Source organism: Biomphalaria glabrata, chromosome 6, assembly GCF_947242115.1.
Source record: "Biomphalaria glabrata chromosome 6, xgBioGlab47.1, whole genome shotgun sequence".
NCBI lineage: Eukaryota > Metazoa > Mollusca > Gastropoda > Planorbidae > Biomphalaria > Biomphalaria glabrata.
The window spans coordinates 3,527,502-3,542,371 of NC_074716.1; the positions used below are offsets into that span (position 1 = coordinate 3,527,502).

Genomic DNA, 14,870 nt, shown 5'->3' on the forward strand with positions numbered 1-14,870 from the left:
TTGAACTATTTGGTGGACGGGGGCGAAATCAAGGGCGGAACCCTATCATTCTAATTATTTACATAGTGTTACCAGACATCTGCACGCCTAAGGAGGATAAAAAGGACACACACACTCACAAATCGAGACAAAGTTAACTTTAAAAACGAGCAATGTATTTGATGAAACATCTTATTAAACTTTTCAGAGACGGCGACATTTTTTATTATAACTAATCAATGAAATCAATCCAACAAGGTTTAGGTCAAAACAAAGACATGCCGTTATGCAGATCGTAATTAACGTTAATAATAGGAAATGTGTAGGGCCCTGCGACAAACAAACACAGTATTATAGCCTACTTGTCCAGTTTTTCGATAATTTATTTAGATTTAATTTATTAGATATACGATATTAAGGCTAGTCTAGTTATTCTAATTTTTTTTTCTTTTTCTTTTTTTAAATGCATACTAGACTAGATCTAGATGAATTAAATTCAAAAAAAAGTTTGGTCAACTTGAATCCCTTTCTTCACAATGGGGTTGAACCGGGTCAAAGAGCATGAACTTAAACGTGTGTTGATGTGCAGGCCAATGCTACATAAAAACAACAAACACAATCATTACCAGATAAAATAAAAGTGTAACATATTGGTTGTGACAAACAACCTGAATCTAGTTCTATCGACAGTCTTGAGTTTTCTTAGATCAATTTAACATAGATCTAAAGAAACTTTATTTTTAACGCATTTACTTGTCACAATGAGTATATGTAAACATTGGAATAAACTTTTAAACGAAATTAGACAGTTAAATCGAATCGAACTTAAAAATGGTCGATCCTTATTTCAAAAGACAAATTATTCATCACAAATCCCCGAGAGAAGAGGACCTAGTCAAGTTACAGAAAAGGAAAAGTCATCTACACAACAGGCTGATGGCAAGTAAGATGTTCACTTTAAAAAATCTAGATCTATTCTAGATTTCAGTATATTATAACTTATAAGTACTTTAAACTAGAATGCAGAGGTCAGGAAAACTCTAAACTTGTATCCTTGCACCGTGACTGCCCACATATTACTATGCTATGGAATGCAATTTTGTTATATACAAATTTTGCATAAAATGATTTCCTTTTCTGAATTACTGAAAACATTAAAAAAATCATGTTGAGAGGCGAGAAAAACAAAGTATAAAACTATGGTTCTATATTAAATAATTGCAAAGAAAAATAAAACTGTTTTTAATTTTGACAAGATTCCTAAAAAAAACATATTTTGACATTTTCTTGCACATCAGTAAAGATTATTCTACATTGTAATTCAATGAAAGCACACAAATAAGACATTTGATGTTGTTTTTTATTGTTATTTTGCTTACAACTTGATCATTATAGAGGTCAAAGAAAAGAAGGAATCACGTGTGAAGATACACATCAGGATAGAGACTAGAGACGAAACAAAAAAAAGGCCCTAAACATATTGGCTAAAAATGCCATTATGTTATGCTAATAATTTCCTATTTTAATGATTTTATTTTACTTAAAAAGTAATAATCATATTAGCCAATCATGTCAATATCTCATCTCTCATCTCATCAGTCCTTGCAACTTTTTCTGAAGACGTGATGTGACAGTTCGAAGTCCCTCCACTTTTCCCAGTCAGCAACTGTTCTCTTTTATCAGGATGGCTGCCTGGTCGTGCGGTTTGTGCGCTGGACTGTCGTTCAGATTTATCGATGGTCCCGGGTTCAAACCCTGCCCGCTCCCATCCTCCGTCGTCCTGCGGGAGGTTTGGACTAGGAAGTAATTATCTTCAACTCTGAAGGAACATCCGAAACATGTAAAACATTTTACAAACAAACATCAAAAGAGAAGCTTGTCTATTCTTTCATTTAGTTTAACCAGCCTTTATTTAGACAACCCTTTCTTCAAGCTCCCACCACTGTACCTTGAAGTATGCCATTATAATATGCTCATATTTTTTTATTTTCTTATAAAGTGATAATCGTCTGGTGGGGAGAGACTTTCTGAGCCTAAAAAATTTCAGCAGTGATGACATCAAACAGCTTTTGTGGACAGCGATTGACCTGAAGACTAGAATAAAGGAAAATGGAGAAGTAAGTACAATAGCGTTGAGGGTTACTTGGGATGTTTACAAACCTAAAGAGAAAAAAAATATATGGTAATTAAAGTAATAAAGTAAATTTTTTTTAAAATGCAGCAAAATAAATGATAAAAAATAACACGAAGTAGAAAGGTTACTTAAGTCTTGATTGTATACCACAATAATTGTTATGGTTGCTTAGTTATTGTGTTGGCCATTGAAAAAAAACAACTCTTCTTCATATGGGACATTTATTTTTCCCTTCCTTTGGAAATCAGAGTCATTTTTCCCTTCCTTTGGAAATCAGAGTCATTTTTAGATGTTCATCTTAGCTAAGTTTTAAATAGCCTACTTCATAAACAATATAGCAATCTTTGTTTCATGACTTCACATTTCAATTTTTATGTATGTCTTTTTTCTGTTGTTTTTCTTTTCTCTGAGCAGGATCAGATTTAGACTTGATCTTAGGCCATAAGCTGTTAAGTCCAAATATCATTTGTGAGTACCAAAAATGATTTTTGGATACCTAGAGGGTTCTAAACTGGTATACAATCAAGAAGTATATAGATAATGAAATCATACAACTTTAACTTAAAATTATAATTTATAACAACCTCACATGAACAATTATATTAACAACCCTTAAGAAAGTGGTAGCCATAAACTATAGCCTGTGTAGCCTACACATAGATCCTGCACCGTCTGTGAGAAATCTATAGAGTCTCATCTCTTTATCCCCTTGAGTCTATGAGAAAGCAATACAGTGTTTCATCTATTTATCCCCTTGAGTCTGTAATGACACAATAGCAAGACGCCTAGAAGTTGGGGTTTCATCAGGTATTTCTACGACATGGCCTAAATTGTGCCGATGTGCCTAAACTCAAACTTAATCAGGTATTTCCGTAGTGATGCGACAGATCATTTAAAAGTTAGAACTGAAATAAAAGAGAATCAACGCATCAACAGAATAGCAGGACGCCTAGAAGTTGGGGTTTGATCAGATATTTCCGTAGTGACGCGACAGATTGTTTAAAAAGTTAGAACGAAAATAAAAAGATAATCAACAGATGAAGAAACAGGCTTGAAGGTTAGAGATATGATGTTAGGCTGAGCCCTTATTTTTTAATAAATTTATTGTTACAGTTATTATCTGGATTCATTCAATATATTCTTTACTTTGTTCTGTTGGAATTCGTTTTAAAAGAGCTCGCATTTAACATCTACACTCAACTATATTTATAATATTAATCAACCAACCACATCAACGCATCAAGTCTATGAGAAAGCAATACAGTTTCATCTATTTATCCCCTTTGAGTCTGTTATAAAGCAATCCAGTTTCATCTAGTTTTTCCCTTTGAGTCTGTGATAAAGCAATACAGTTTCATCTATTTATCACCTTTGAGTCTGTAAGGAAGCATCACACTTACATCTCTTTATCCCCTTTCAGTCCTGTTTTGACGCTTTTCAATTTTTTTCTCCATGTTTCTATTAATATTCTTCAATAAAAACACCAATTTCAGGTTTTTCAACCTCTGAAAGGTAAGACAGCTGCTTTGATATTTCAGAAGCGGAGTACTCGTACAAGATTATCTACAGAACTAGGTAAGTTTGTATTCAAGTCTTATTTTCATTGGATACTTGATAATACTTTTGTTTGTTTTAAATATATTTTTAAACTGCTATAACTATATTATCATACAGGCCTGGCTAAACTTGGAGGCCATGCTTGTTTTCTGGGTCCCGATGATATACATCTTGGCGTCAATGAAAGTGTTAAGGACTCAGCCAGGTAGTTGTGAGATGTCTGTAGACCTCATAGTCATATTACTATCACCCATTGAACTATGATATGTTAAAATATATTCAAAAGAAGCAATAGTCATCTTCACATAGTGCCTACAATGATTGTAAAATTAAACAGAAATGTAGCACTGACCTAAAATTATAGTGTTTATCTCTAGCTATGAGGTTTAAATAATAATCTTCTGGTATATAGACCTATTACATATATATAGTTATCCTTTCTTTTTTTTTTTTTAATATATTAATATCATTATGTGTCATAGTTAATATCCATCCATCCATCCCAGTGGCGCTACAGTCCATGGAGGGCTCTGGCCTGCTTTAACACATCCTTCCATTCAGATCTCTCCTGGGCCTTTCGTCTCCACGCCCTAACCTCAAGCTGCTTCAGATCTGCTTCCACGTCATCTATCCATCGCATTCGGGGTCTGCCTTTGGGTCGCCTGCCTTTTGGTTTTTGCCTGTATATGGTTAATATGGCCTTTTTAATATATTAATATCATTATGTGTCATAGTTAATATGGCCTAAGTGAAAAATATAGATTTTTTTTGTCCAGATTCACCAATCGTAAACAAACACCTTTGAGTCACATGCTTCCAACTTACAACCACGTGACCCTATTTTTTGTTGTTTTATCCATGGGCATCACATGACTGAACATACTTTAGTTGAGTATGTTTTCAAATCCCAGTCACAGCATCATGAATTTATCTGATTCAAATTAAGTTCTTGACTTCAATTGGGAAAAGAAAAGCCTATCAATTATTGTGCTGGCTTATATCTAGATATGTGAAAAAAACAACATTTTAACGTCATGTGTACAATGAACTGCTAGGTCTCAACATCTAGGGGTATTTGAGTATGGGTAGCTTACAATAGGGTAATCTTGATTGCTAAATCAAGAATATTCTGCATAGCATGTCATTTGATACTGTGGATGGTTAAATGCTTACAAAGTCCATTATTGTAAGAAGAATTCCTAGCTTGTATCATTAAACAATTAGAAAATTGTTATTTCTGTTAGTTATCTGAATTCTGTTTGTATCATTTATTTCTCATAAGTGTGTGAATGAAAGGTTGCAGAATGCGAATGTCGTGTAATACTGAGTTCTTGCTTCCTGAGGTACTCTTGACACGTGACAAGACAAATACTATAAACTGACCTAAGTCAGTTTCAGCTGACAAACATGAAGTTTATTTTACTACAATAATAATACACTGCACTCCTTGTTAGTGCTACAAGTCAAGAAATAATAAACAATCCTATCCGCATAACAGCGGTATCAAAAGTATCCAATATATGTTAGTTACAAATCACGACCGCATCTCAGCGGGTAACACTGTGTAGAAATATAGATCAACTAATACATGTCTCAAAAGACCACTGGCAACAACTGCCCACAAGTTACTTTCTAACTGAAATTACTACCGACTTTTCTAAGTCGCTACTGTCCATCCCGGACCAAAATATACTTGACCACTCGGTCCAAAGAATACACTTGACTTTACTAACTTGACTTCACTTCTGCTTGACTTCACTGACTGACTCTAAGTCTAACTTTATTCATTCTACTTCCTGTTTTCTACATCAGGAATTCCACTTGTCTTTTAAACTCTTAACATGACGTGAACTTTAGATCATGCAATGTCAACTAAGACTGTGACAAAGGGAAAAGACTATTTTAATACTTGATGATTGTGATTTGTTTCGTTAATTTATCTTTAATGCTATTTATTACTAAAAAAGTTAACACAGGAAAATTATTTTGTTGCTTTTCAAATAAAGCTAATTTTTAAATTATGAACTCATGTAAAGAATATAATTTCAGTAACATTTTTTCTGTAGTATTTTTAACAAACATAATATAGGCTAAAAAACAATTGACACCATAACAGATCTAGAAATATAAACTAATTAGTGACGAAAGTTACTACAATTTTATCTATTGTGAATGCCAAATTTTAAAATCAATAGTTTCAATAATAGTGTTGTTGTTTTTTTTCTATCTCCCACCTTTAAGAGTTCTTGCAGGAATGGCAGACATTATTCTAGCCAGAGTTTTTGGCCATGACTTTCTGGAAATTTTGGCAGACGAAGCCAAAGTTCCAGTCATTAATGGTTTATCTGATTTGTTGCACCCTCTCCAAATCTTAGCAGACTTTATGACTCTACAGGTAAGTAGATATTTTCTAGCTAACTTTATGACTCTGCAAGTATGTAAATTAATGTCTTTGTTTTATGCGTAAGTTTTTTATGATAATAATAATAATAATAGTTATTTGTATTGTTTGGAAATCATCAAGTATTAATGACGTTCATTGCATTTTTATTATTATTTTACTGTCCGACCCAGGAAAACTTTGGTTATATCAGAGGGGTCAAAATAGCCTGGATTGGTGATGGAAATAACATTTGTCATTCTCTGATGTATGGCTGTGCCAAGCTTGGTGTAGATTTAAATGTTGCAACACCAGCGGTAAGGAGTAGTGACTAAAATATCTAATTGTAGGCTATAATTTACATTTTTATCAACTGTTTTTGGTCAATTTTATCAGATGACATTTTGCAGATCATAGTTGTCCACTATTCAACTTTTTATTTTCAAAGTGAATTTATTCTCATTTGAAGTAAATCTTCTAGAAAGAATTTTTTTTTTAAATGCCTTACGACATGCATTGATGTCCATATATATATAGCTCCTCCTTCGTGGTCGAAGACGAGCACATTTCTCATTTCCTATAGACTTGAAGGTGACTGTAAAATCCAATCCTTGCTTTAAAAAGCAGGCCGCATACATGGTATGGGTAGATTTGGTCAGTTACAGATAGGCCTGCTTCTTCTCTCAGCTTTTTTTGTTGGTTCGGCGCTCTTTCCCCCTGCCCACTCCTCTGGCATCCTGGCATTGATGTCCATATAGCTACTGGCACTGACATAAAAAATTTTATTAAAAAAATGGGAAGGATTTCATTTGATGTTGTAGAAAGGCTAGTAACAATAGATCATTGCAAGTTATATATTTATTAATTTGTTTTGTAGAGGAACAAGTAAATTAAGTTTATTTATTTTTTTTTACTTACCAGGAAATTTTAAAAACATAAACTGTCTCATAAAATTTTGAATGTTCAAACTTTTAAAATGTTTAATTTAAAATGTACACTTTTCTGATGAAAAAACATTTAAAAAAAAAGATATATAATTTAAAAAACAATTCTGCATCAATTTAGAAATTTAAAACACACAAATAATAAATCAGGTCTTCTCTACTTAATTTTAAAATGTTGACTACATATAAATAAACAAATTTCACCTGAGGTTTAATTGACATACAAAATGACACAACAGCAGCAACAGACCAAATAGATCTTCATAAAATGTTAAATACTAATATTTATTTGTGTGTCTATAAAAAATGTATGCATTTGACTTTGACCTAAACTCTAGCTCTACAATTTCAGTCCTATGAACCTAATCACGCTATTACGGTGGAGGCTATGAAAATAGCAGGCAAGGTAATGTCATATTAGTCAAACTTACTTTTCCAAAGGTTAAGGAAGTACATGTTACTAGCATGAGCATCTGTTGCACTTTCCCAAATTCTTGTGAAGGAAGCATTTCAATAGTGGGAAGCATGGTCGAGAGGCCAAGGCGCTTGAACTTGGCTTGTCTTGGCTACCTAGAAGGGGTCTCGAGGTTCGACACCTGAGTCAGGCAGAGTTGCGTTTACTGAGCACCTAAAGGCAGCACGGAAAACCAACTCCTAGATACCCCCCCCCCCCCCCCCCCCCCCCACTGGTCTACAAATGAGATTGGGCCTAAGCGCTCTGAGCATGCTATAAGCATGAAAGTAGCGCTTTATAAAAGCTATAATTATTATTATTATTATTAGCATTGGGATTCCTGTTGGCTGCCTGGTCATGTGGTATGCACACTGGACTGTTGTTCAGTCATCTCAATGGTTCCAGGTTCATACCCTGCCCACTGCCATCCCCTGCTGTCATCCTGCAAATGGTTTGGACTAAAAAAAAATTTAAAGTGTAAAGTTGTTCTGTTATAATGCCAGTAATTGTATTTATATTTATATATATACTGATATATATATATATATATATATATATATCAGTATTGATGTAGAGGAGGCACAATGGCTGAGCGCTAAAGCGCTTAGCTTCCGAACCGGAGACCGGGGTTTAAATCCTGGTGAGGATTGGGATTTTTAATTTCGGTATCTTGGGGCGCCTCTGAGTCCACCCAGCTCTAATGGTTACCTGACATTAGTTGGGGAAAAGTAAAGGCGGTTGGTCGTTGTGCTGGCCACATGACACCCTCGTTAACCGTAGGCCACAGAAACAGATGACCTTTACATCATCTGCCCTATAGACCACAAGGTCTGAAAGGGGAACTTTACTTATTGATGTAGAAGGACTTATATTTCCTGTCATCATTTCCTTAGGAAATATTTAAGAGAGCTGATTGTTTAAATCCTTTTTATTAAGACTGGAGCATCTTTCAACTTTGGCAATGATCCTGTAGCTGCTGCGTATAGAGCTGATGCCATTATAACAGACACTTGGGTCAGCATGGGTCAAGAAGAAGAGAAACAAAAAAGATTAAAAGACTTCACAGGGTACCAGATCAACAGAAAGGTTAATTTTTGTTTCTAAAATATGTACAGTTTTTTTATTTTTGGTGTATTTGCTGCATACCTTGGCCAGTGTGAACTTTTGCCTTTGTTTGACTTGAGTAGAGTTCAGAAGTCCCAAACAAACTCCAAAACAAAAGGGCATTTTAACTCTTTCTCTCCTAACTGACGATACCAACGTTGATTCCACCAGAATGAGGTAAATAATTACGTAGAGAAAGAGTTAAATTATATTATACATTCTCTTCTCTTCTCAAGGCTGTTATCAGTGGAGATGGTAATGGTTTCAAGTGTACCGTTTTATCTGTAAAATGCTTCCAATGTCGTCTCTAATAGCCTCTGACAACCAGTCCAACTCCTGGTCTTCACATGCAGCTGAGATTTTGAGCCATGCGAAACTATAACCACTATGAGGAAAGGGGGCAAGCAACTGGCACCTAAACCAGTAAGCTTTGGGCAGGAGGGGCTCATTAGCCTTGGTTGACCACCCACCTAGGATTAGGAAAACTCTGAATCCAAACCTCTGCTGCCTATACGTAAACATTGGAAAGGCTTAGGGAAACAACTCTAAGCTGGTGCCACATACTGGAAGAACATGTGATGCTGCTGATCCCAAACTGTATTGGACACATCAGCTGTGTGGAGAGGGGGGAGTAGCAACATCATTCAGATCATAAATAATGCCCAGGCTTTCATCTCCATAGTCTTTCTAGGACTGCAGGAGGCCAACCATATTCATACTCTTCAATTATTATTTTATAATTTTTATCAGATGTTAAAAGAAGCAGGAGGCAACTGGGTATTTTTGCATTGTCTGCCCCGCAAGCAAGAAGAAGTGACAGACGATATATTCTATGGGGAAGAATCTTTGGTCTGGCAGGAAGCAGAGAACAGAATGTGGACAGTGATGGTAAGTTGTGAGAGTCCCGTAAGTAGAAACATTTAGACTACATAGGCCCGTATCTTTTTTTTCATTTATTAAAATTATTTCCTTTAAAATTCAAAGCTTTCACATCAGATTTTGTATTCTAGTGTCAGAGAGCAGTGCAGCTAAAACGAAGGCCTATAATATAATACAGTTAAAAAGAACAAATTAAGGAAATAGTCATTGTCTTGTTACTCCAGAATGAATGCAAGCTTATGAAGTTTCCATTTCTGTCTACTCAAATCTCATTTTAGCTTATCTTATATAATACAGACATTACTTCAAAAAAGAAGATGATTACGTCCCATAAAATATTATATTATAAAAAAATTATTGTAAATCTAGGGGAAGCAACTCACCAAAAGGGAATAAGATAAGACTTTGATGCCCAACCTTCTTCAGCCCTATGGCAAAATAAATTCCCCACAATTGTTTAGTGGGCCGTATCATCTCATAAATAGAATAGAAATAGAACAGACACCGCTTAGATTAGAACAACAGTAATTCTATAGTAATTAGTTTGACAGAAATGGCAAGCTACCAAGATAGCAATAACTAAAAATAGTTGTCTCAGAAAAAAAAAGAAATGATTGTACAGAATATCACAAAAAGAATCTATTAAGATCACTAGAGAGGTGCCCCAACACTACCAGATTTTCTCCCCCTCCCTTTATTTTCCCAAATCAATTTATTGTTTCCTGGACAAGTTTTGAAGGACTGGAGAGTCTTACCTTGCAGGTCGGGTGTGGCCTACTGGCTGTAATTTGGGCATCCCTGATATAAGAGGAAGATTTTAATTAAATAATGATTAGAAAAACACATCTCCTCCACAAAACTCTAATAGTCTTCCATACTTGGGCAGAACTGTGTTATTTCCAAACAAATATTCTGTTCTAGTCCTATGCACAATGATAGTGCACACCTTCAATTGATAGTGCACACCTTCAACACTATCTTGAAGCCAGAGTGACAAAAAAATCTTCAAATCTTTTTCTTTTTATTAGTAGAAGCCAGTATGTTTATTGATTTAAAAGGAGATGAAATGACTGATATCCTTTCTGCTGTTTTTGTTTCCAGGCTGTGATGTTGCATCAGCTCCAACCCTACAGACCAACCATCCCGATGCCAAAGTTTGTCAGAGGGTGATTTGCATTCTTGGAATCAATGTCATTGTTGAGATTAGTGAATATACATTTCATGTCAATGTTTCTTTTTCTTGATCAAATTTGTTCAGCAATATTTTTAACTACATTCTAGTTTTTTCAAAGAACCTTATAACCTTTGAATGCTAATTTTGTGAATCTAAATTACAAAATAAAATATCCTTTTTTGTGTAATAATGGCGTTCCTATTTAGGATCTTTACACAAGTTTCTTATAATAGAAGTATTGTAATGAATTTTTATGCTATTTAACTTTTCAGTTAAAAATTTCATTTTCAGTATTATGTATGGTGCGCTAATTTATGACAGATTTTGTTTTTTAATTATTTTTCTGGCTTTTAAGTTCTTGCTTTATGTTGATGTTTTTTCTTTAACGCTCTATTGAATGTTTTTTCTTATTGCACTGTTACAGACGTCTTCCTTTCTCAGCAAATAATGTAAACATGAAACTTTCTTGAATTATTGTAGACAATATCTTTACTAGATAAAATTTAAGAAATCAAAGAAATATTTGTTACAAGTACTTTTTTTTTTACAAAATGTATTTATCAGTTTTTGTTTTTTTTTCTTTATAGAAAATTTACTGAACTTATTCCTATATTATGTTTTCAACAATTTTAGAGTTATTGGCCTTCAATAAGGCATTTTTAAACTCATCTTCTATTTCCCTCATTTCTACATTCTACAGGTCACCAACACATTCTATAGGTCACCAACACATTCTATAGGTCACCAACACATTCTATATGCCACCAACACATTGTATTGTATAAGACCTGATAGTCTTTAGGAGACATACAATTAAGATTTGGCTTTCTTACCATTTTATATCTTTTTAAAAAGCTTTTTTTTTTTTACTGATATTTTTGGTTTGATTTGAAAAAGCATTTTGTTTTCTTATTTGGCCAGATTTAAAGCCTTGTTGATGTGTTCATTTATACACTGTTTTAAAAATAAAATTGCTTACATTTATTTGATCGAATTTTGTTATTTAACAATGTGTAATTGGCAATTGCATTTAATATTGAACTGCCCAGTGTCTGACTTGTCGAGAATGATTAACTATCCAATCCCTGTCTAACATGGATCTGTTACAAAAATTGAAACTATTTAGTGTGTAAAATTGAAATTAATAAAAAGTCAATGTTCACCGTAAGTGAATAGTTTCAAATTTATGAACATCTTTCTAATGAATATTTTATCCTCGACATAAAACAAAGCAGATCAGACATTTAGACTTAGAAATGTGTTGTGCATAGTTGAATAGGTGGTGCGGTGGCTGAGCGGTAAAGCGCTTGGCTTCTGAACTAGGGTCTGGGGTTCGAAACAGATGACCTTTACATCATTTGCCCTATAGACCAAAAGGTCTGAAAGGGAACATAGTTTAATAGTTGACATCAGTATGTATCATTTCAAAAGTATTGACATTGACAAAGCCATCTTTTGAATTTTTTTCCCATTGTGTGGGAATAATTTGGAATATATATGTAATGCAATTTAAATTTATATAGGGTTAACTGAGTTTGCATATGATTGTACCCTAACAAAAACATTTACATACATCGAAACCACAAGTAATAGGTAAATCACTTACATCTAACGTCATTGCTCCGCTGCTTTAAGTTTTCGTACTTTATTTCTCCCATACCCTACCCTCGTACCGTTTTGAAATTTTGCGCAATATTAAAGTACCTGACAAAACAAGAATCAATTTTTAAAAATTTCCACTTAGCTTACCAACTATTGGTAATTAATTATTTTGTTTGTTTTGAACAAGGAAAGAAATTGTACTTGACATGTTGCAGTATAAGTTGAATTAATTATCTTTCTACCTTGAGTAGAGAATTAGGTCATCGCTTAAAAGTTTGAAACAACAATAGATAGCTATGAAACCTTCTATTTTCATAAACACTTTGCTGGCACAGTGGTTAGTGTATTGGCTTGAGCCCTCAAATTCAAGTACTGCGCCCTTTTCTTTATGTAAACTACATTTTAAAAATATTCCTTTTGTTTTTTGTTGAGTGTTGAATTTATCTAGTGCTGTGCACAGCCCATCAGTTGGATTTTAGTGTCGAGGACTATGGCTTTGTCTTTCCAGATAAATAACTCTAAACAATTACAAGCTAAAACTTATAAAACTATTAAAGCCAGTAAAAGAAATGTTAAAGTGTTCGACTCTGACTCAACTACATTAACTGTCTGTAAAAGAGATTGAATTTGGGATTGGTGGGAAGCGTGGTCGCTTGAACTTTGCTTGGCTTGGCTACCTAGAAGGGGGCTCGAGGTTCGACACCCGACTCGGGCAGAGTCGTATTTACTGAGCGCCTAAAGGCAGCACGGAAAACCAACTCCTAGATACCCCCCCCCCCAACTGGTCCACAAATGAGATTGGACCAAAAGCATGAAAGTAGCGCTATATAAAAGCTATAATATAAATTTATTACATGGCTTCTGGGTCTATAACGCAATTGAGATGCCAAGAGAAGAATTTGTTATTGTTGTCATTCACCATTAAAGAAATGTAGTTCAATGTGCATAACTGGTCCAAAGCTAATTGACGGGTCTCATTGTGACAGCAGTACATTATATATAGTTCGTCCATCCGTGGTTCGATGATGACCACTTTTGTCATCCAGGGGGCCGGGGACTTTGCAATGGGGTTTTGTGACTCATCATGTGGCTGGTGAGACATATGTGAGCCCGGAATGTTCGGCTGCACACTGGGCAGCTTATTCCAGCTGGAGCTAGTGTCGTGGGCCTTGCTTTTCTTCTCTGGCGTTTTTCTTCTGCCAGCGTTGTTCTCTTTTCCTCAGCAACCTGTGCGCCAGTTTTCACAGCGGGACGCCACGATGCTCTGTCATGTGCCTCTGTCTCCCAGGTGGCTGTGTTTATGCTGAACACTTTCAGAGAAGCTTTGAGGGTGTCCCTAATATAAAGCGTTTTCTTTGTCCGCATTGTCAGCGCTTTCCTTCACTTAATTGGCCATACAGGAGTCGTTTAGGGATGCGTCGGTCTTCCATTCTGCAGATGTGTCCTGCCCATCGCAGTTGAGACTGCATCAGGATTGTGTGGATGCTTTGCAGACCCGCTCTTTGAAGTACTTCAGTATCTGGTATTTTTTCTTGCCATTTGACATTCAGTATTTTTTCTGAGACAGGTCATGCGGAAGTGATTCAGTTTCTTTGCATGTTTTCTGTACACTGTACACGTTTCTGATGCATAGAGCAATGTAGGGAGGATGACAGCTCGATAGACCCCCTATAGCTTTGTATTTGTGGTGATACCTCGTTTGTTCCAGACGTTTTTATACAGTCTGCCATATAGGATGCACTGGCCCTGGCGATACGCAGGTCGATTCCATTATCGCTGTACGTAACAATAAGGAATCTTTTATCTAGTTTTTGCAAGTTACAGAAACATTCTTTACATTGTCATGTGTAGGCCTATCAGGCTCTGATGGCTGCGGTAACTGTTTTCATAAAAAAATATAGATCTGTAGAGTGCACATTTATGGGGAATCTGATGTAGAACAGCATCAGACGCTCAGTTTAAGCGTCGGCTTTGTTAAAAGGCTACTCACATAGCTTAAATTGGCTTCCAAAATACAACTTGAAAACTTTTGAGAAAGTATCAGAGCATAGGCTAGAACATACGTAGGCCTACCCCTATAGATATAGATCTAGTTAAACTTTAGAGGTTGAAAGAATACAAAATAATGTTGATCATATGGGCTCTATATAATATAAGAAAGGCATATAGTTGAACTCCGTCTTCGAGATCAAAGACATGCGCAATTATTACATCTACGGGTACATTATTGTGATATGGTCTATCACGTACAGCGTTGGTAACTTAAGAATCAAGTAGCCTAGTATCTTAGACCTAGTCCAAAGTTTGGTTAGGCCTACTGAATAGGGCTACCCAGCGTTTTGTTCAATTGTAAAACTAGACTGTTTAGTAAGGCGTTGGTTCTTATCAGATAAAAGATCATAAAACTAAATCCAAAAAGAAGCGGGGAGGGAAAGGGGGAGGGGTAAATGGGTTTACATTTCAGTCCCAAAACGTAAATCGCTAAAAACCTTGTAAGTCAGGTTGTTCGCTGGTCCTTTTATTTTGTCCGGAGCAATAATTGTTTTACAAACAACATTGATGTTTTAACCCGCCCCTTTATTTTTTTTTTATTCTATACTAATCTGTTCCTTTATATTTAATTCTTTAATGTAAGCTAATCGATTTTATCATTATCATTCGTT

The 14,870-nt window shown here is 35.1% G+C and overlaps 1 protein-coding gene across 1 annotated transcript; it reads left to right on the forward strand.

Annotated features, from left to right (window-relative positions):
- Positions 1–578: 578 nt before the first annotated feature.
- Positions 579–11,589, forward strand: LOC106077223 (ornithine transcarbamylase, mitochondrial-like). Its single transcript, XM_056033403.1, has 10 exons — positions 579–922; positions 1,979–2,096; positions 3,607–3,688; positions 3,788–3,875; positions 5,912–6,065; positions 6,245–6,367; positions 7,347–7,400; positions 8,385–8,534; positions 9,303–9,440; positions 10,533–11,589. Exons 1-10 carry the CDS (start codon positions 741–743, stop codon positions 10,599–10,601), a joined length of 1,158 nt encoding a protein of 385 aa, XP_055889378.1. The 5' UTR covers positions 579–740; the 3' UTR covers positions 10,602–11,589.
- The last annotated feature ends 3,281 nt before the right edge of the window (positions 11,590–14,870 follow it).